The following is a 24,203-nucleotide window of genomic DNA, read 5'->3' on the forward strand; positions in this document are numbered from 1 at the left end:
TATACAATCCCTTTAATATGAGATTGTACTTGTTTCGATATCTACCCTGGGATTATTGAGATGTGCATTCAAATTTGAATCACAGTAGTACAGTGTATTATGTACAGGTACATTTATAAATACCACAGAGTAATTTATTTGTACCCATCTCGCTGGCGAAATGCCAGGGTGATCAAGCTAGTGTGATAATTCACTTGGATCTTTTCTCATTCACAAAAAACTGTGGTATTTGTGGCCCGAAAGTATACCTCTCCTAGGTTTACAAGCACAGCACTTGCACATATATTATGGGGAGAAGACTTGAAATGTGTTGGGTTACATGAGAAATGCACCGCTGTACAATTGGTGGCTTTTCATGACACGATTCACATCCATGTGTTTTGTGCAATAAGTTTGAATTATACTATCCTAAATGCCACAATCTTTTGCAATGTAGTTTTTGCTGTATTTGCATTGACATTACGAATTACCAAGCGAAATACTGTACTATGATATATTTCCCTGTATTTAAAATGTGAATGCACCTTGTGTTGCCAGTGAGCTAATGTACCACTTTAACTTCCTTCATCATGGGGGAAGGAATGAATGCAATATGTATTTCTCTTTGTCTGAATACATCTCACTTTGAATGGATCAATACATGTTTCTTTATCATTGTCCACCCCCCTCCCCCGCCCCCACCACCGTTGTGTCAGACTTGCATAATGTGGACAGTAATTTAGGGCAATTTTAGCTGTTGCTGTTATACAATATACATGCTGTACATGGTAAAAAATTGGAAAAGCCCTTGTTTCCTTTGATTACCATGAACTTAGATTAGAGATTGAAAATGCCCTTAAAGGGAATGTAAACCCAAAGAGCAATGTGGATTGAGTGAAAACAGCAACATTAGTAGAACACATCAGTGAAAGTTTGAAGAAAATCGGACAATCGATGCAAAAGTTATGAATTTTTAAAGTTTTGGTATTGGAACCGCTGGATGAGGAGACTACTAGAGGTTATGACGTATGAGTGGACAACAATATAAAGAAAATTCCTCAAAAAATTCATTTTTCATGAAAATTACAAATTCCATCATCCTGATACCGACATATGTTAAGGGTATAGCAATATTCCCCCTGCTTTCTGAAAGTGGTTAGTCAAGTACTTTTTCATAATGCTAGAAAAGTGAATTTTTTGTTGAATTTCCCTTACATTTTCTTTGTATTGTTGTCCACTCATACGTCATAACCTATAGTAGTCTCCTCATCCAGCGGTTCCACCACCAAAACTTTAAAAATTCATAACTTTTGCATCGATTGTCAGATTTTCCTCAGACATTCACTGATTTGTTCTGCTAATGTTGCTGCTTTCACTCAATCCACATTGTTCTTTGGGTTTGCGTTTCCTTTAATAGGTGGATTTCACATGATGAAAAAAGTGAACCATCCCAAACCATCTTCACTCACAAGAGTACGATGCGGCAACCATGCAGTCTCTTTCCATGTGTCTGAATTGATTTATTGTCTCACACTTCAACTGATCAATACATTTTCATTTAAATTTTGTCATGGCATTATGCTGGTAACTTTCAGCTAGTGTGCTGTTGCTGTTGTGCATAGAACTAAGCTTCTCTCCTCATTAGTTTCATATTCCTCACATCTTCAATATGAAATGAATTTAATGCCATTAATTTACTTGTTTCTACAAAGCATTACTGCAGGGTGAGCAGTTAAAGCCATGACATTGAGTGAGGATAATCAAATTTCCACCAGAATTTCAATTACAGGTTTCACATTCCAATGCATTCTTGTCATGAAATGTTACATTACGGAAGGCTTTGCCGAAAAAAAATTTCTCTTGAAAGTTTCTTATCAGACAGAATGCCCAAATCATCTGATCGTGGTCAATATGTCTTTTTAATATCGTTATAGATTGCTTCTCCATTTTCCCTCTGATTTCATGGAATCCATTTTCTTTGTACATGTAGAAAGTCTAAAAAGGAGTGTTTTGAAAAAAAAAAGTCATTCATACAGACAATCATACAGAACGCCCAAATCATCTGATCGTGGTCAATATGTCTTTTTAATATCGTTATAGATTGCTTCTCCCTTTTTCCCTCTGATTTCATGGAATTCATTTTCTTGGTAGAAAGTCTAAAAAGGAGTGTTTTGAAAAAAAAAAAGTCATTCATACAGACAATCATACATCGCTTTTACTTCTTACACTTACAATGTACCCAAGGCATTTTAATAGCAGGTGTGACAATTTCCTGAAGGTGTAGAATGCAGATTGCAATGAACTGTAAGTAAATCGGGGCTGACACAGAAACAGCTGTTTCGTCACTGGCGGAGACTGATCTTGTATGAAAATACATTGTATTTATCACTTGACATGGATCCATGCATACAGCCCTGCCTTTCTGCTTTGCTCAGGGCGTGACCAAAGATATTTCATGGACTTGCCCAGATGGGCATTCTGGCAAGGGCCCAATACACTTGTATACCTCTCAGCAGCCTGGTGTGCACTCATTTCACTTGCCCAACAGTGATTTTTCATTGCCCCAGAGAAGAAGGCAAGTGAGTCTGTTACACGTACAGTACTGTACATGTAGTCCTGTTCACATATCCTTAAAGTCATCATTATTATTAGGTGATCCGAGTATTTTTTTATTGATTTTAGCAACACGATGTAAAAACTGTTAAATCTTGTGTGTGGACACACAAAATCATTCTCTCTTGCGATTTTTATTGTGATATGAAAATCAGTCCATTTTTTTTTTCTTCAAACTCTTGCGATAATGTGCCCTGTGCCACGTGTGTGAATGGTACGTGATTGCCATAAATTTTTTAAATCCCATATTTCGGAATGTAACTCACCAGACCGTACACTGTAGGTCCACACATTTGAGCGCAGGGTCATGCTCTGGTCATCGTTCAGGTATGCGCAGTCTGGAATATTCAAAGTTCTTCATTCGCAGCCGAGTGACTTTTTTTTTTAATATTGCTGTATGTGAACAGTGGCAAATAAATTGATTTTTGCATTGCAATGCAAGAACTAATAGCTCCTGTGTGTGAGAGTGTCTCCTGCTTAACCCGTTGAAGACGAGCCCTGAGAATACTTGGGCAGGTGTCAATGGGAAATGCGTGTTACAGCAAAATCAGTCTCTTCTCAACGGATTAATACAACTAGCTGACTGGGTCTGCCCCACCAGGGGGAGCCCACTGCGAGAGGCCGGTAAAAGACGTGCGGCATAAATTTGTAAACGCTTTCAGTGCCCATATGATCAAGCAAGATTCTCCAGATCTACTCCTCCATTGTTGATTGCAAATTAAACTGCGGGTGATGGATAGCGCAGTCATAAAGCCATGAATATTAAGATATATAAACTTTTATCTCCCTGAAAGAACATGTTTCCACTTCCCCATTCTTATTTTTTTCTCTGTTTTTTTTTTTCCCCCAGTGAATTATGTAAAAGACAACTAAAGGGAAATTGCTGAATTCTATTGAAATATGTCATGATATTGTGCCGTGATATCGTGTCATGTTCAGATTAGCTCTGACTGACACAGGCGTTTAGCCCTGCGTATTTGTCAAAGTATGTCTTTTAATTTGTATTGACAAGGAAAGATATAATACAAGCCATGATTTTATGCATCAATGGCAATTCTTCAACATGAAAGGCATATCAACATGATATCAATTTACAAACAATGAACCACTCCTCAACAGGAAATCTTTCTTAGAGTTTGATATACAAAGTGAAAGGTCAGAAAAATCTAAAAATAAGAAGGACCATTCTTCTAGACAGGTTGCTATGAATTCTACAGTGTTTTTGATACAGCCTGTCTCTGCCCAGTCAAGTTTCTGATGCCAAAGTAGGACTTAATTAGGAATCAAGACAGGTTTTGATTCATTACATTGTAGGTTAAGTATCACTTGATTCACTCAACTAAAACTCATCTATGTATTTATGCAGCTTTTTGCCATACTATGGCAGTACTGATTTTGGTATGTGATGATGATATGATGATATCAAGAAACAGCCAAAGAAGGAAGTGCACACCGACTTTAGTAATGATGAGTTTGTTTTACCAGATACAAGTACATGCTGTGTAGATGTTACCGGAGCTTTTGATTTTCCTCCAAGAGCAGGGAGTTATAACATTTGTGACCCGCTACAACAGAAGGATCCTAAAGTCGCTGACAGGTGAGCCGAGAAAATCGAGTTTGAAGTCAGATCACCAAAATCTGTCAAAACGTTCGGATTTCTGTTTTTACATAATTTTGTAGTCTAATGTATCTTCTATCATCTGCCGAAATTTCGAAGCTAAATGATCAAAGGAAAGGCCTGAAAATAGCATTTTTCTGGGCCATGCTTGGCTCACCCGTCAGCGACTTTAGGATCCTTTTGTTGTAGCGGGTCACATTTTATATTTTGAGGTTTCCATGGTGAGAGAACATTTTATGGATAGTTTCACAGTACACCATGTATTCTTTCTTGGATGGGAGTGTGAGTATGGTCCCGAAAATTTTTAAAGGCTCTACCTGTTACTCCTCAATGTTTTGATAAGCATGTTCTGATTGTCCCGAGGAAGGTAAGAACATGCTTACCTAAATGTTGAGACTGAGTGGGTCCTTTTCAGGATAACAAGATCATATGTGGCATATGTTCATTGTTTATGCCAACAAATCGCTGTGTGAAGCACTGTTGAGAAAAAAAAGGGACCATTACAGAAAATTCCTCTCATTATTAAAGTGGGCAAACATCTGTCAGGTTGGAATTGGGTAATTATGTCAAACGTGGGTACTATGGCAACCGATGAAACCTTTATGGTCATTGCCGGGTGATTTCTTTGTGTAGAGTGTTAATTAGTGGAGGGGAACTCTATAGAACCCCTCCAAAGTAACGATTTGAGGACTTAACTACATACCCAAGGGATAATGTGTGTGTGTGTGTGTGTCTGAGTGGGTATGTCAGAGAAGAAAGAGAGAGAGAAAGAACGGAGAGGGGGAGAGGGAGAAAAAAAAAAGACAGTGGAAGGAAAATAAATGAGAATCTCATTGGATTGGAAACTATGTGGCGAGGGGCAACTTGAGTCTCGCTGGTCGCAGAGTGGTTGCAGAGTCATCTCCGCATGGTCAGGGAGATGTCTCCTTGGTATCTCCTGGAGACTAGTCTGGTCTCCGCAGAGTCATGAGAGAACTGAACATGTTCAATTTTGGGGGGAGACTTTTTCCATTCTCCAGCTGGTCTCGGAGACGAAGGCGACACTCTCAATCGCGGCCAAGTTGCAGAGACCAATTTTGTCCGTAATGTCTCCGAGATGTCTCTGCCACCTCGAGGAGACCTACTGGCCACCTACCGGAGACATTGTGGAGACATCTCCGCAACTGAGATGACGTGACCGGGACTTTCGGGTGAATAGGTTGTTACCCTTTTTAGAGACGTCTTGGACGTTGCCCTGGTGTCGCATTCTTGGTGAGGGCGCAAGCCACTTCTTGGTCTGTAGAATCGCACAAGTTGCGGCAGTCACGGCAAAGTCTCCTCCAGTAGATAGGTCCTTATTAAAGGGGGGAGAGGATATAGTTGCCTGGCTAGTTGGTAGGAGAATAGTCCCACCCTTTGATTTGTTGTAACAATGCTCATCACCCTTCATGCTGATACTGTAAGTGGAATAGTAATGAGGGATGCACCTGTGTTACTAAATCTTGAGTACTTTGTATGATGGGAACAACATTACTGTGACGGATGCCAAGAACTACAGTCAATCTTGCGTTGGTCAACCATGCAGTGCACAAGTTGAAAAATTGTCAGGCCAGAGAAGAAATATCTGATTCCAAATGGATGTAAACCACACATGTTTATTCCATTGTGCAAGTGGAAGTCAAGTCCCATAAATCTGAAGGATTTTCTGTGGTCCCTTTGAATTCAACTCAGGCCGCGAGGGATACTGTATTTTCATATAATGTCATAAATTGCAGTTTCATTTGAGCTTTTATACAGGGATATATCACAGATGCAGTAAAGCCCTATGTAATGACACTTCAAGAAAATTGAGAGCAAGACAAAATTTTAGGAATGAGAAATAAAAAAAAAAGATTGATTAGGACAATTTGTAAACAAATTCAACAAAATTGGACATTCTTTGGACATTCTTTTTTCAAACTCGTCTTTGGATTTCGTTCAAGAAATACTGTGAATACTGCACATATAATGGAATGGATTAATGCTGAAAACTAATTCAAAATGCACACACGCACACAGGAGTATACTGTGATACATTAATATTTACACCATGATAGTACATACATTTGGGAATTCTGTCATCTTGTTTGTATTAATTTATTTTTTTTTTGTGAAGGGGAGGGCCTTTTTGTTGCAGCATGTAGCATGGTGTAACTGTACAAGCTCAAATAGAACATTTCTTTGTTCTTTGTGTCTTTGTTTATAGCTAGTTAATGGTGCTTTACTTGTATTTAATCATCTCAAAGTTTCCCCCCCCCCCCCAAAAAAAAAAAATGCGTCATATGTTGCTCAATGTACTTGTAGAAGATATTTGACTTTATTTTACTTGTTTATAGGATTGAAGGGTAAACCAAATTACTTTCCACTTTGAAAATCATAAGAGGTGAAGGTCATCCCAAATTGACTCCAGTGTATGGTTGTAGCAGCTCATCAAGCTATGATGAATACCACAAGGCATCAAGCGAAACTGCATCAGTATGGTGGACAATGTATTATTCATGTGCTCTGCGTTTATCTGTACTTTATTGGCGAGGATAATGTGTGATCTATTGATATCACAGCCTATCAAACCCATCTGCCGGAGAAATTAGGCATTCGTGTACCTCCGCCGCTCTGCATATCGCGTCTCGCGAAAAACCTCATCCATGCATTCAGTCATAAATAACCCTTCGAGGAAAAATAACCAGAAAATGAGGAGGGACGGGAGAAAAAAAAATAGTAGGTGTGGGGATATAAATTTCATATATGATATACGCTTCCTTCTCTCTCTGTCTGTTGGTCTCTTTCTCTGTCTGTCTGTTTGTCTGTCTCTTTCTCTTCTCTTTCTCCATCTCGTGATGAAGTGATGCGGTTTACGGTTGGATGGAGAAGGACCATCCCGCTTCCCAGCAAAGGCCCCTCCCCGGCGACGCAGGGGAAGCGATATTGCCCCTGGGGGTTCGCCCACAACATGAGGCGAATATTGCCTCCTTTCATGATACATTAGGCAGGGAAGCATGTAAAGATGATTTACGCCTCAGTCCCAGGCACTGCAATACGCGTAAGGTATTTGTGTGTGTGTGTGTGTGTGTGTGTGCATGTGTGTGTCAGTAGTTTAATTTAATGTATTCTTGTTTGCTTGTGGGAGGGTTAAAGGAGGTGCCATGTTGTGCCCAAAGAATAGTGATTCCCCATTCCGTGTCCAGCAGGCTTCGCCATGGAAGAGAGCATGGCAAGTGAAGTGGAACCCTGCGGAGAATTTGGGCCTGTCATCAGGTTCTCATTAACTGTCTTAAAGCTGCACTGTGACCAGTCGATAGCGAAATTTTTGTCATTTCTGAGAATTTTCTTTGCACAACTGAAATTGTGCTACTATGACGTTATTTCACACATTTTTTTTAATGCATACTCTGCATGTACATCTTAGAGCAATAATCGACAATTCTGCTGGCATACACTGTACGAGAAATACGTTTGTATGTTTTGGCTTGAATTCTCTGGACATTTCCACTGATATTTAAAGGTCAAACTCTTGTCTACATTGCGGTGAAAGACGGATGCATTTATTAATGCAGATATTAATAAAAAATGATGAGTAGTGCCACAAAGGGCTGCACTGAATTAACTCTTTATGTGCCATTGTGTGAACCCCCTATGTGCCACATTACTCTGAGACAGCAACATATTGATGGTTTGGGAAAACATTTTTTTTTTTTTTTTTTTCAAATAGATCTGTTTCACTTTTATAGATTTCTGTTGCCCTGTACATGTCACGAGCAAAGTTGCAGAGAAAATGCTAAGCTCCGCTTTGGTGTAAATTGTATGATGAAAGTATAATTTTTTTTTCTTTCAAATAACCTGAAGCTGCAATATTGTAGAGGCATGAGTTTTGCACACAAAACAGTGACAGAAGCTTGAAATTTACTTACAACTCCAGTAGAACAGGGACCATCCCTGATATTCAACCATGACATAAACTACAAGGTATATATGACAGGAATGGAATCACGAGAAACACTTTCATTGTAAGATGGCATTTGGCAATTACAGTTGAACCTCTCTTATCTGGCCTCCCTTTATCCGGATCTCTCTATTATACGGACGCAATCTCGCCGTGATTTTTGTTTTAATAATTACGGGAGGAAAGGGGGATTCCTAACTCCTTGAGAACTCCTACACAAACACACATGAATTACATATTACTTCGAACATGATTAACATACATTACATCAAATTTCCTTCCAAATTGCTTACCTTCAGACATTTTAACATCCCCAAACATCCCCAAATGTAACAACGAAAGGTTGCAGTATACACATTACTACATGTGGTACTAAAATTCGCTACATCAGTACATGTGTATGTATATGTACGTGTATAAAGCATTGAGTCTCCCGTATCCGGCCAAATCCCTTATCCGGATGAGCCCCGGTCCCGACTTGTCCGGATACGAGAGGTTCAACTGTAATCGATCAGTTTGGGCGGGTTCTGCATTAGAGCAGAATATGCGAACTCTGCACGCCGTTGACTGAATCGGACATGCGAATGTGGCATAAAGAGTTAAGGAGTCATGAACAGCTGAGAGTTGGCTCAGAGTCTACCTTGTGAAAGGTACTGAATAAAGGTAAAGTTCTTTGTTGCCTGGTCAGAACCACAGAAGCATCAAAATGCATTGTTATTGTGAAAACTGGTTTGCAAAAATTTAGACCAAAACCCCCCCGATTTTCTTGAGTATGATTGAACGCTGGAGTATGGATTGTGTAGGATGCACTTTAAATCTGTGTCGGTAACAAAATGACTCAATCGAGGGATATGAAGTGAATATCATCCGTGATGGTGGATCGAGTAAGTTTGTAAATGATGCATATCCATTGATGATGTAATGCCCTGAAGTGCCTGTGTGTTTCACACCAAGTATGGCATATGGGGTGTGCAATTTTCCTGGCATGCATCATTACAAAACCTCAAATGGGATACGGGGATTATTTATTCACTAAATCCACTTCATCCCCACTGGATACGTCACCCTGGAGGGGTTAAACCAAGTTAAAATCTCATTGGTTGCCTCTCGCTCGATTCGAGGTCAGCAAACTTTGCTCAACTGAAAGTGATCTGATGCATATCGTAGGAAATGTGATATCATTTTAATTGGGTGTTTGGATTGGGAATACACCGAGCACTTTCGGAACTCTGTAGGTGCATACATGTACATAATACATGTGTGATAGAGAAGACAAAATCCAGAGGGTTTTATGTCAGGTTAGATTGGTTGATTGAGTGATTTTATATCACTATTCATTCTTGAATGAATGGAAAAATGATATTTCAAGGTTTGTTCTGTGCCATGTACAGTATTAAAAAATAACAGCAACACCAAATACTTTCCCAAAATTTCAGAAAAAATGGGGTTAGGGGAGGAGAATGAGCATTTATTAAGATTTTTTTTTTTTTTTTTTCAGCCCAGTTCTGTCACTACATGAAAATCATGTTAAAATGAACATTTACAGCCATGTCCTTTTCATAGGTTATTTATCTTGGGGCAAGATATTGTCCTCTGCCTCAAACAAGTTTACCATTCATTCATAAATGCACATTGTGAATTTTGTTTGTTTAGAAGCTACAGCATAGTTTCCTTGCTTGATGGCCCATATGATGTTGTGGGAGGAGACATACATGCTAGAGCTGTTGTTAGAAAGACTGTCAGGGCATTTTGATTGCTCCATTTTCAAAGTTTTTGAACTTTTCTCACTGGGCTGTAAAATAATGGCATAAATGGCATTATATACCTCATCACTATCAAAATACCTTTATCACTGCTTTTCCCCCCATCATGGTTGATTCTGTTTATATTGTTAGGAAAAATCTGAGAAAGATGCATGACTACTTGCATTTTTATAGGCCTAATCATTTGCAGCCTCAATTTCTGTACAGATAGCTTCAGTTTTATACCATACCTTCTGACATTGGAAACACACTAAAAGGCCATGCAGCAGGGATTTTCCCAAGCCAACAACATTGTTTGAAATATTCCTTCAAAATTATTTGTACACGGTAGTGTCTGTTTTCTCTTTGATTTTTTTCATATAGCAACTGTTTAGTCACTCTGAGTTTCCCATTAGAAGACAATGCTGAAGTACAGATCAACTAATGCTGTAAAACAATACCAGCAGTATACTTTGTATGTCCTCAATGTTAGTGTCATTTATACTCATCAGGAAGGTCACCAGCACCAGTTTAGCTATAGAGGAAGCGGCGAGCTCGCTACAGAACTCTCCGTCAGTCTTGGGTTTCACGAAGTGTTGTTTAGAGAGGCGGAAAGACCGACTGCAAGTCGGGCGTAAATTCCTGATTGCATTTATACTTACTGCAGTGTCGGTCTGTTACTTTGGATGTGCTTTGTGCTCGCTGGTATTTATTCACTGCCGATTTCTTTCAATTCGAGGAGTAGGGATGGATGGAAATTTGTGCTCTCATTACAATGCATAGGAAATCAAGTCAGAACCACAACTGCAAAATTGTATTCCTTGGTGATAGGCATTACAGTACATAGCTAAGTGACACAAGTTATGCAGTCGTCCATAGGATATTGCATTTTTCTCCTCTTTCCTTCTTCACAATATGCCACGGATAGTGCAAATGTAAATATTTTGTATTTTTTTTTTCAAATCATTATTATGTACTTACATTATACATTGTATGATGTGTGCGTCTGTATCAAGAACTTCATGAATGAAATATCTTAATGTAATTTTATCCATATCTATATCTAATACACCTCTTTTCTGTTTTATGTAAAAATGTCTATATCTTGATCTTGTAGTACATCCACATCCCATTGACTGTCTCTATTCTATTATCTGTATGATCTGTTTCTTTTATCTGTTCGTACCGTATACCTATCTGTATCTATATTCAGCTAGTGAGAGTTCACCGTGTTTGTGAGGAAGGTTTTTTTGATAAAGGGTGAGCAGCACAGATGCAGGAATACATCGTCTTACAGATTTTCTGACCCGTGAGACAAGGCTTCGCGGAGAGTTGCACATCTGTATGGTGTCGATGTTGCACTGTGCAGCGATGCTTGGAAGAGATAAGGATGGTGCTTCTATGAAATGATGAAATTGAGACCCCCTCTTTGCCCACTTTGGGTTTGCTTCCTTGACGATGACGAATTCGGGACAAGACTCGGGTTTGCCCCCTTGTGAATAGTGGTGTGAGTTCGTCCGCTTCATTACCGGTTAAAAGTTAGGAAGGTAGTAGATTTCTTTCAAAGTAACAACTGTTACTGCTATTTATTCTCCCAACTGATTTTTGGTCACTTGTGCGAAATCAGCACCCCTGAATTAAGATGGACATGTTTCCTAGAAGTATATGTGAGATCTGAAATCTGAGGTCTGAGATTTAAAAAAAAAAAAAAGTATCTATGTCAAGCCAGAAATGACTCAGACAGAATCTGACGTGCTGTACTTGCAGCATAACTGAGCTTTTGAAAGTATTTATTTGGCAATGACATGCAAAAGATCATACCTACCTGAAACTTTGTATGAAACTCTTGTCCAAATGGGGATTTTTTTGGACAAGGGTCCCATGATTAGGACCCCGTTTACAGTGGGGGGTTGGCTTCGGGCTGGCCTGAAGCTAGCCTTTTGTCAAGGCCCTCTCGCTGTACGGTGAAGAGAGCCCAGCTGAGTTGGGTCGCGAGAGGGCCTTTTGAGATCTGCTTTGCATCCTTTTGTTAGCCCTTTGAATTTGTACCAACTTTTGCTCCCAGTTTTCGGGAGCAAAAGTCAACCAATTAGCGTGTCTCTCTGCTCGAACCCGATTTGAATACAGCAAATGCACGCCACAGACCTCCGTGGGTGGTCAGTGATGCATGCGAACGGGCGTGACAACACCAAGGCTGAGGATGTGGGGATCGCGCCATTCCATTGGTCGACCGGAAGCCCTTAATATGAATATTCAGTAGGGTTCACATGTCATGAATAATAATGTGCGAAGCAGATCTCAGAAGGCCCTCGCGCTGTCATGCTCGGATGGGCTCGCTTTGCTCGTCCCTTTACAGCGAGAGGGCCTTGACAAAAGGCTAGCCTGAAGCAGAAACTTCAAAATGTTAGAACTTCCTTATTTTTCGTCCGATTTCAATCTAAATGATACCACTGAACTCGTAATATTTTATTCTCTCTTACCAGACTAACTTACTAGGACTGGATTTCCCCTTTAAGAAATACAAGCATACTGTAAAAGCTGTTTGCTGTTACAGTGCACAAAGTGTGTGCAAGCCTTTAACTTGACTTATCAGGACCGCCTGTTTGGTACTCCAGGGTAATGCAGCGAAGTTTAGATGCTATCACCGAAAATCGTCCTTCCCATCCAGTCAAAAGTTAAAGATAGTTGACTGACTGTAGAGGGATGGCATTTATGGCACCAGCTGACTGGGGTTAATGAGGGAACCAGGCTGCTAGGATGATGAAAGGGGTACGGTAACACCCCCCCCCCCCCTAAAAACACCAAAGCTCTTCTTAATTAGTCCGCTTTGTGGACCTTGAATGGGTGAGATTTGATGGATGTTAGAGTGCTGATTGCTGCTGTGATATTATCTCCTAGATCTCTGCCTTTGTGTTGTGTGTATGAGAGATAGAGGGGGAAATGATTGCTATTCCAGAAGTCACATTAAGTCATGGATTTTCCATTCCTCTGCGAGCACAAGTTCAAGCTTTATCCCCATTTGTTAATTTCCCCCTCATCAAGGTTTCTTGAACTGAGTTTTTCTAACTCTAGAGAGAGAGAATTATGTTTCTAAATGCATCTCAAATGGCGTTTAAATGTGGTTTGAAACGTGGTTCTTGGGGTGCCATGTTTATCTAAACATCATGTAATGGTGATTCAAGTGCTGTCATTAGTTACCATTCAGACTACAAGCCTTCACCTCGAGGTTAGGGAACCTCGAGGTTAAGCTCGTAGTTAGGGACCGTGTAGACACACTCGTAGCTAGCTAACCTCGAGGTTAGCTTGATGCTAAGAGCCATGAGATATCTCGGGGGTTAGCGTGCTAACCACGAGCCACAGGGGGTCCCAACTCATAGTTAAGCACCGTGTGGACACAAAAATCAACGAACTCAAAGGGGCAGGAGTTTAACCTCGAGTTTACACTTCGTCATGTGGACGCATGTGGAAGTTAGGGGGGCAAGAGCTTAAAGACACATGGTCGCGGTGGTTTATTCAAATGCATACGCAGGCGCATGGGGCAAGTTTCCTACAGAGACCTATCAACTCCTCTTTAGCGCTTACGCTTTGGCCCATTTCCCCGAGTCTGAAGAAGTCCGATTCACTGTAGTCAGTGGTCCGATCACAGTTCGGCTTATGATTCGGCTGAGGGGGATGGCAGCTTCAATAGCAAACTTCTTTTGTGATGTCGTACTGAGAAGCACATAAGCACGTTTCCTGGCATCACTGCAGACTGCGTGACGCGCAGAAAAGACAACGAAGGCAATGTTACCTAGCAACACCTACGCGCTTTACTCTTGATGACAGCTCAACTTCGGCAATCTTCGTATCAATGCTAACAGTGATCGGCAGTGTCATTCAACAGCGCCCTCTACACTACCAGGACTATGCGCCTTTAACCTCGAGATTAGGGCTTGTCATCTGAACGTAACTACTGTGGAGCTGCTTTGTGCCGTTTGACCTGGGAAGTAGAGCTTTCAAAACTACAGGGTGGATATAAAATGAAAAAGAAAAACAAACCCACCTTTTATATCAGAGTGTAATTCACCTCAACGTTTTGCTCTTATACATAGTGTCACAAAAGAAGAAGACAGTTTGATATATTCAACAGCATGCAACCGTGATGCATTTTAATTGAGATACAGTATTGACATAACCTTTTTTCTCCTTTGTTTTTCTTTCAATTTACAGACTCTTGATACAGACAGAAGTGGTCTGAATAAAATGCGGAAGAGTATAAAGGCAATTTACCAGACTGGAAACAGTAAGTACACACTTACACTATGTGATTTCTGTGTTTGAATACTACTAACTGAATTTGCAAAGAAGATATACTCACATCCAATGAGTATTATGCAATTAATTCAAAGTTATTATTAACATGACTGTCACAGGTTTTTTTTTTTTCTTTCTTGATATTAATTGTAATAAATGGTCTGAGGATGTGTAGTCCAGCTTTGCTTAAATGGATGTCATTAGAAATTGATAGTTTAGTGTGAGAATTTTATGTCAAACATATAATTGACAGTTGATACTCTGCCGTCCCATGACAAAAGGAAGCAACTCTGAATGCTGGCAAAATAATTTTTTTTTCTCTTTATTTGGGGTATTTTTGTATGCTCTACATGATGGTGAAGAAATTGAGGTCCCATGACCCCCGATTTCCGAAATATAGACATATCAAAAGGAAGCAACTGTACAGATTTCATCATAAAACAATGACATTTTTCTTCATTTACCAAGAAACTCATTCCACAGAGTTGCTTCCTTTTGTCATGGGACAGCAGTACTGTACCTGTGTATTACTGAAAGGCATGTGGCATGCATACTACATGCAGAGAGTTTTTGGTATGTATCATAAGTATGAATAATCCTTTTAATAATTTAGTGCTATTTATAGCCTGCATGAGTGTAGATATTAGCATGCATTTAATTAAAAATTGTTGTGTTCAGCAAGATGAAATTGATTAGGTTGGATACAGACCATGAAAGTATACAAAATACTATCTGTAAACCTTTATCAGATACTATTCCATGATTAGCATTCAAATTTAGATTTTTTTTTTTTAATGTTGTAATTTTGTGAACAACAAAACAAAATCTGTAAGTTTCCTACACTCAGCTGAACGAAGTACATTCACAAATGGGCATCAAAACTAAGCTGTAGCTGAAATGGTCATATTATTCACCGTAATTCCTACATTCTCTCTACGCCCACACATGCACTTTCACAACTCATATGCACACACTCTACACAAACACACATAAAGCCCAGCAAGGCACTCAAAATGAATTCTGACCATCAGTGCATGGTTCCCTTGAGTTACTGGTACAGTGTATACACTAACATGTCACGTCTGTGGGTTAAACATTACATGTTTTCAGGCCATGCACATAGCATGAAGCCAGGAGTGGTACATATTGATTTTTCTCCCCCCATCAGGTAGGGGGAAAAACAAAATCCATCAAAACAAAACAATACAGAATATTAAAAAACAAAACAAAAAGCAGACAAGTCTTCGCAAAATGAATGCATCATGTCTCACCCAATGCACGTCCATACATCAATTTGTGGAGAAAAGAGTACAGTGTTAGGGACAAATCAATGGCGTACTGATTACCTATTATGTCTGCATGCCTCGGATTATTAAAGGGCTCCCTCGTAATGTGCTCTTTGTCTGTATCCATTATGGGAATCTTCCGCACATAGTGTGCGGTCACTTTGATAATGGGGCACATTATGCACCCGTGGGCATTTAATGGCCCGAATTCACGAAGGTGGTACAAACAAAACCATGGTTTAAACCATGGAGTGCCAAGTGTCGCATGGAATATTTCGTCATGAAATCAGTCATTTCGTCGATGAAATTATTATTTTGTAACAAAATGACAACATTTTGTAACTAAATGAACATTTCGTCCACGGAATGATAATTTCGTTAACGAAACCTGTCATTTTATCGACGAAATGACCAATTTCGTAACGAAATATTCCGTGCGACACTTGGCGATCCATGGTTTTTGTCCATGGTTTAAACCATGGTTTTGTTTGTACCACCTTCGTGAATTCGGGCCAATGAGTCTAGCTTCCGTTACATACCAAATACTGTGTGAGCAAGTGCATTCACAGACATAGAGACTGAAAGGCTGACTTTCATAGGAATACAGTGGCACACCCTTTAAAAAGAGGAAGTTACCTCAAACAAACATACACGTACAAGTCATGGTTGTATTAGTATATGTACATACAATGTACATACTGTACATACAGACATAAACATAAATGTATTCATATATTATATGTATGGATTAAGTGAACAATATAGAAAACCTCTTGAGATATAATGATCTGTGAAATTTAAAGGGAAATTGGACAATCCATGCAATGGTCATTATTCCATGGCTGCATTCTCTTGGTAGTAACCAAAGATAGTAGAGATATAAGATACGAAGGCGCGCGATAAAGATGGACACAAAATGGCTACCCTACATGACGATACAAAAGAGAGCTAAGTACAAACTCAGTACACCTAGGAACATCACTCATTTCGAAAGGTAGTGGTATTTTTATTATCTTAAAAAGATTTAAAAATTATAGTCGTAGCTTTTTTTCGATTAAGGGGATTACTTTGAAGAACGAGATTTTAGAGTAATAAGGATTATTTCGTGGAGGTAAAAATTTGGCAACAACATGATCTCACAATCAAAAACGCTTGATTAACAACAACAACATCTTCAAAGACAGCGCGTCTCAGGCAAAGACACACATCACCTGAGACGCGCTGTCCCTGAAGCCGCTGCTGTTGTTTATCAAGCGTCAAGGCAGCGCGTCTCAGGTGATGTGCGTATACGCTTGAAGACCGCGCGCTGTCCATTTGTTTTGTACAGGATTAGCGCGCACTTTTGTGTCTTATTTATTAAGCGTCTTTGGTAGTAACTCTACATCAATGTGTGATAGTGGAAGTGAGATGGAAATATGCATAAAAAGAGGAAATCAAACGAATATAATATTTCATTGGCATCAAAAGAGCATGTTATAATATAGGCTCCCCTCCAGAAGGCATATCCAATATATCATGGAATAGTATTTGCCCTGATATAAGGTGTATCTCAGGAACAAGATCTTGTACAGAGAATGTGTACTGTTCATGCACATCTGAAGATTGAAATAAAAATGAAGATTTGACTGGAAACAGGAAGAAGGAAAAAAGAAAGGAAGCCCAAAATCAATACAGTAAATCTCAATTGAAGAGAAAGAGAGGGGGGGGGGGGGGTGCGAGAGAGAAGGGGGGGGGGGAGCATTTTTATTGTGTCTGGGGTTCATTGTGTCCAGAAAATGGTGAACACAGATTTGTATAGTATCAGGCTTTAATTGTAATGCAGTGCAGTGTGTGAAATGGTCAATCAGACTTTGAATTCTTGTAGGTATTTTTCTTTGGCAGGGTTTTTTTTTTCCCATTTTTGTTGTTGTTGTTGTTGTTGTTGCTGATCTCAAGTTTGCAGCAGGGCCTGACCAGTATAAACAACTATAATTCTGTCTCCCGGTCCAGACAGGCTTTCGCATTTTGCGGAACTGCCCTTGTGACAAAACATTACGGGCAATTGTAGCTGAGTTCCGCAACACAAACAGTTGTCAAACTTAACAATGTGAAAGGTCTGTCCCATATTGTGTACCAATCTGCAACGTTTCACAGTGTTTTATTCGGCTTACCGACAAGGGGGATATCATATGGAAATGATACAAAGCAGGTTGATATGAATGCATTAAGTATGATCCTGAAACAATTTGAAATTTCTGTTCCATGCTTCAATCTGTTATATGTGGATGGATGCCATCACATAGTTTATGAAACATTTTTAAATTCTGTTAATCACTGTTGTAAAAAAAGCAACAACAACAATTACATAAACAACAAGAACAACGACATAAACAACAAGAATGACATAAACAACAAGAACGACATAAACAACAAGAACAACGACATAAACAACAAGAACAACGATATAAACAACAAGTACAGAAAAGCTATTGCAGGCAACCAAAAAGTCTGCGGGGGGGGGGGGGGGGGAGGGGGGGGGTGGGGAGCCATGGGGGATGGTACAATTTACAATGTGGAGACACATGAAGATTACTGGTACCTGATTGGTTGACTGCTCATGATGTAACATGTGATAAAAAGGACTACTGCATGCTGTCACTGTTGAGTGTGCAACTTTTGTTTACCAGTTTTGGATATATCACTCTGATACGTCATCTTCCATGTATAAGGGAAATAAAAACATGGGCTCCTACAAAACTCACATTTTTTGTTTTTGCACTACATGTATTGCACTGCTCTTGACGTGTACAGTACATACTGTACTTTTGCAGTGTGCATTGAATCAGTTACAGGTGTATGCCCAGTCACTAATACTTACTGTCTACAATTTTGACTGACCGCTTCCTTGTACGACTGTGTCATAGCACAATCATTCGCCTCTCATGAAAAAAAAAGAAATAAAGTCGGCATATCTGTAATATTCAGCAGTTGCCAGCCACCACATTCATTGATGTCCGAGGTATTGTATCCAAAACAAATAGTCTAGGTCTATGGTCTTTCCCTGCACCATGGAACAGGATTTCACATTTGGTGAAAGATGAGGTGCTCTACTCAACTTGGCTGTGCCTCGTTGAATAGAGTGCCACATCTATCACATTGTGCGAAACCTTGTATCACCACACTTGAGACTATTCGATTATATTCTGCCTAAAAATCTTGACAATCATGTATGTGGCTGTCTAGAATACTCTCGGACTGTGAAAAGTTTCACATGGCAATTTAGCAGTATAATAAATGCATGTTATAGTGTTAATGTGTTGATGATGAATGTCTTCAAAAGTGTGAATGTTGTCAAAGGAACAGACCTTGCATGAGAGCCAGTGCAGTCTTGCATTTAAATTACTAAGACTAAATTGGTAATTTTTGAAATACAAGGTAATTTCCAGGGAAGTGTTACCAGAATTCATAAGTTGGTAGAATTTTCAAATTGTGCTTCCAAGCTTGGAATGAGGGCAGCACATTGCCATGCCATTTAGCCAATCTGTTCTTCTTTTAGTGAATCAGGACTCCTCAACAATTTCGGAGTAGTTAAATTTGTGATTGTGGAGTATAGTACATGTACTCAACAGAGAAATTTATGTATGCAGGCATGTCCATTCATATTGGGTTCACAGTAATTGCATGTTTGTAAATTTGCAAACATTACCTGACTCATGAAATTTGCGAAAATAAAAGCCTCACAAAATATTTTGTGTATTCCATGCAGTATGATATGACAAGAAGGAATACATACTGTAGTCTGAATACCCACAGAGCAGTATTTGACATCGGTCAATATGCACTCCGTGAGGTTTTGAAAAGTGGTTTCATGGAAGCACTCGACCCAGGAGTCATATTGAGGTCATGATTGGAGAGCCGTTGAAGTTGAAGATGTCCGGTAAAGCCAGGGTACTGAAAGTGGGAGAAGAGAATTGACTGGAGAGAGATGAAGTGTGAGAGAGAGAGAGAGAGAGAGAGAAAGAGCTTTAAAGAGATAAACAAAGAAAGGAAAGAGAATATCATCAGCTGAAAACCAGAACGGCGTTATGGCATTCTAAGATTTGGGTGTAGATGAAAACGAAAAATCTATTTTCATGATATAAAAGATTTAAAGGGTGTGTACAGTTCTGGTCGAGGTGAGGATTTAGCTTTTAACGTTTTGCTAGATATTCAGAAACCACTCTATGAGATGTCAAAGAGCATGCAATTCTAAGGGGTATCGAAAGTTTATTTGATGAAAATCGGTTTTGAAATGGCGGTGATATCCAAAAACAAGGTGAAACAAAGAAATCCTAATAAAAGGCGTGGCCTGTCGCCTTTTATTATTATCACTTTTTTGATATCTCAGCCATTTGAAAACCAATTTAAGAAACAAAATGTAAAGATAAACGTTGAATCCTTCTTAAAATTACATGCTCTTTCATATTTCCTAAGAGGTTTCTCATTATCTCACTTAGGAATGTTCAAAACATGAATCTCCACCTCAACCAGTACAGTACAGTCCCTTTAACCAAAAGTGGGTAGATTTGTAAGCATTGTTCCAGACATCGGGTAAAATAGTACCCTTGTGGTCTTGATACATTTTACTGAAAATGAAAATATAGAATTGACACAAGAATGTACTAGGAAATCAAGCTTGACAAGGTGATACCAATAACTCAGTACCCCCCAAAAATTGCAATAGTGCCCTTCTGGTTCTCAGCCAATAATATAATTATGGAGAAGTAATGACAAAAGAATAGAGACAGGAAAAGGAGAGAGAATATGGGAGAGAGGAAGAGAATGAAAATATGATATTATGCTGAGAGAATAAGAGAGAAAGAAGGGGGGGGGGGAGGCTAGACAGACATATGTGTACAACTGTATGTAATTGACTGTAAAGCAAACACTCCACTTGGCTACTTCAGGCCATTATTTTCAGAGCTTCAAGTGCATGAGATGTGTGTATCCGCCCAAAGTGTTTTTAGGGTAAAACTAGTTTTTCTTTCAGGGCCTTTAAGAGGATATCTTTTTAGAATTTATGCAGACCAATAGGGACTCTTAAATTATCAGAAAATATGTAATATATGAATGCAATTGAGCAAAGAAAATGGGATTCCATTTGGATCATCTTTTGACACTTTTATTACATAGTTTCATTCTCTCTTTATCATTTTTACCTTTCATTTCAGGAGCGGCAAAGGTAAAGACACACACACACAAAAAAAAAAACCAAAAAATAAAACAACCCTGTGCAATTTTGTATGTGGATGGAAGGTTTGAAAGCATAGTAGATACTAGTGCAGTATTTTTGTTTTGATGGTAATAGTGAAGTTAATATCCTGGATCCTCCTGCTTTTTATGAGATGTATAGCCCTGTCATATAAGAAAAACCAAACTATTTTTATGAGAAGTTTAGTGTGAGCTACAATGTTTGTCTGTTATCATTAGTGTGGTTCTGTGTAATAAAAACTTGTGCATACTGATTTTGATTGTGTGATCATGAAGAATTGTTATATACGTGTAGGTAGAATCATGTTAATGCATCGCTGATGAAACGAGTGGATGGATGTACCATAAACAAAGGAGTGCATGAAAGATGAAGTGATAAATGTGCCAAGAACTGTTGAAATGATGCATGCAAAACCATTCTTTATGAACGAGTTTGGTGATAATAGTAAACAGTGCTCCACTTCCCCATGAATGATGAAGATTAATGTCTACGCCATATATTCAGCGAGTCTAATTTTTCAGGAATCAGGACTCCCCGACAATTTTGCGAGCATTGGTTAAATTGATGATTGTCGAGTACAACACTGAATGAAGAAGTGAAGAGTTTGTTTGCAAAAACCGATAAGTCCATATTTGCCAAATGGAGATATTTGCGATTAAAGGTCAAGAAAAATTAAGAGAATAATAAGAAAATTTTTGCTTCTTTTGACCGTAACTTCAAAAATATACCTTTATATGTAGTGACCAATATATCATTTAAAAGGTATTATTTTGTACTTTATGACAGAGATCGTACTTCGAAATCTTCAAAAATGGACTTATCGGTTTTTGCAAACAAACCGTTCAAATGTATGCATGCGCATCACATTCATGTCGGGATCAGAGTGTCTTGAAATTCGTGAGTACATTTGTAGCACCTGACTTGCAAAATTTGCAAGAATTAAAACCTCGCGAAATATTTTGGCGTATACAGTACATCTTCAAACAGTCACGCAGGTTGAACATTGTGTACAAGTTTTTGAGAAGCCAAACGGGCCAATAAGAGATTTTCAGCATTACCTGTAGATGACAGGAAATCCAGTTGTCATCCCAAGTACACTGTAGGTAGTGTACACAGCTCTGATGCCTTTTCTTTCTTCCAAGCATATTTCTTTGTTGTTGTTTTTATAATGATGACAATAGTTGCTACCTCTGCCAAGGAAGTTATGTTTTTGCTAGAGTTTGTTAGCAATGCATTGCCCTGCCAAGTTATAGATATTTTGATAGTTGGTATTGAAACACGTTTCAAACATGGGAATGATGATAAACCATGAAGGCATGTGCCCTATAAAGTGCTTCCAGGTTGTAAATGAACTGCATTTCCAGAGCTTCTGGTACAAGATATTATTGTAACCACGGTCACTGGAATTAAAATTGGCACTTATCCACAATTGAACCACTAAGCTTCATCTATGGAGCATTTCTACCTGCTGCTACAGTTGTATTTGGTGTACATCTAAAGTGAGCTGGCTATTAAATTAATCAGTTATGATTTGATTGCTGCAGTGTATGAATTTGCAACTTGATAATGATATTCGAAGCTGATATTCAATTAGGTCTTTTTTTTTGTACAAAAAGAAAAATATGTTCTTGTGTAGTCTAAAAAGTTTGCCTCCTTTAACCTCTACATAGCTGTCTCTCATTTCATATCTTGCACAGATATTGAAGCCTTTAACACTGGTTGAAATCCAATTATTGTACTATTTATTTATTTATTTATTCATTTATTTGTTATTGATTTGTTTATTTACAACTTGTATTTTTTATTTTCTGTGTGTGTTTAGACATTTTTACAAAACTTTCTTTGTGTTCAGTTTATTTTGTACAAGCTGGCTTGTAACCTATCTTTAGATGATGATCCAACTAAAGGAAAAAAAAAACAAACCATTATTTACATCATAATGCCACAGCAGTTTTGGACTAAAAAGAAGAAAAAAAAAATCTTAAACGTAACAAGAGAATCTCTAAACTAAAAAAGAAAAAAAAAAGAGAGAGAGAAAAAGAAACAAGGAATTGGCATCAAATTGTGACATTTTGATGCCCTGGATTGATATCACGCAGACATTTTTCATCTGCTATCCGAATCCTGCCAGGTATCTCTCTCACAAATTGAAAATGGATATAATGTTGTGTAGATCACATCACACAATGTAAACATTGCAATCATACTTCCTCCCAGGGTACAGATTGGAACCAGAAACACAATGTTAATTTCCTTTCAAGTTTCCTGTAGCTGACAATGTAGTCAGAAAACTATAATATATGGCTTCTGTCAGCGCATAATGTGATCTCATGATTAAAGGGATGGTGTGGTATTGGTGGATATAAGGATCGAGCTTTTAACTTTTTGCAAGATACCAAGAAACCACTTATGAAATGTTACAGAGCATACCAGTCTCAGAGGAATTAAAAGTTTATTTGGTTAAAATTGGTTTCGATGTGACTGAGATATCGAAAAACATAGAAAAACAAAGAGATCAACTAATAAAAGGTGGGTCCCACCTTTTATTGGTGTCACTTGTTTTGGATATATCTCAGCCATTTCAAAACCAATCTTCATGAAATAAACATTGAATTCCTTTTGGAATTGCATGCTCTTTCATATTTCATAAGAGGTTTCTCATTATCTCACCAAAAAAATGTTAGAAACCTGAAGCTTGGCCATAACTATAACATCCTTTATGCAGGTACATTTGTAGGTGAGACTAAAATAGTGTAAATCTCTTACTTAGTGCAGAAAGAAAGGGAGGACCCCTCATTTTACAATTGTGTAGAGGATTAGGAAAGTCTAAAGTTGTTTGTTTTATGTAAAGCATTAAATCACTGTTCAACAATTATTTTTCCCGTGTGAAAAATCTGAACTGTATTGTTCTGCACTGTGCAGTATACTAATACTTCCAGATTCTGTGATATTGTGTCAGCATGAAGCTGTGAAAACACGAACAAAATGCATGACGTTACGCTTCATTTATAGTTAAGATGCTCAGTGTTTCCTTAAATCGACCTTATAAAAGGATTCATTCAATACAACTTCATTTGTGATGGTGATAGTTGTTCATACAGCATTGTAGGTCTCCATAATTGACATTATATTGATTAAATTTTGAGGGTATTTAAGCTTTTAAATCAAAGTGAGCCTCTATGTGTACTTGTTCTTAAACCTGTCAGTGCAATAGGCAATCTGGGTTTGTACGCTGTCGATGGCATTTTAAGATCGCAGAACTGGGAGAGTTAATAAATTGAGGCAACAGCACACACACACACACACACACACACACACATGTCATGTGTTCAGAATTTGTGTGTGGTCTACCAATGTCCAACAGTATGGATTAGCTATAATGTCATGTCAGCGAGCCTCACTCCCCAATTTACTGCTGGCGTTGTGCTACTAATCTGATTTGTTAACATGATTTAACGTCTCCCCCCAAGGGCTTTTTGCCGGA

General features: G+C 38.7%; 1 protein-coding gene across 1 annotated transcript in view; it reads left to right on the top strand.

The window, feature by feature from the left end:
* Positions 1-24,203, top strand: part of LOC140240304 (arf-GAP with SH3 domain, ANK repeat and PH domain-containing protein 1-like) — a 128,708-nt gene that overhangs the window by 23,756 nt on the left and 80,749 nt on the right. Inside the window, exon 2 of the mRNA XM_072320088.1 lies at positions 14,120-14,192. Coding sequence (XP_072176189.1) covers positions 14,120-14,192 — 73 coding nt within the window. The remainder of the gene's footprint in view (positions 1-14,119; positions 14,193-24,203) is intronic.

Source organism: Diadema setosum, chromosome 16, assembly GCF_964275005.1.
Source record: "Diadema setosum chromosome 16, eeDiaSeto1, whole genome shotgun sequence".
In the NCBI taxonomy this organism is placed as follows: domain Eukaryota; kingdom Metazoa; phylum Echinodermata; class Echinoidea; order Diadematoida; family Diadematidae; genus Diadema; species Diadema setosum.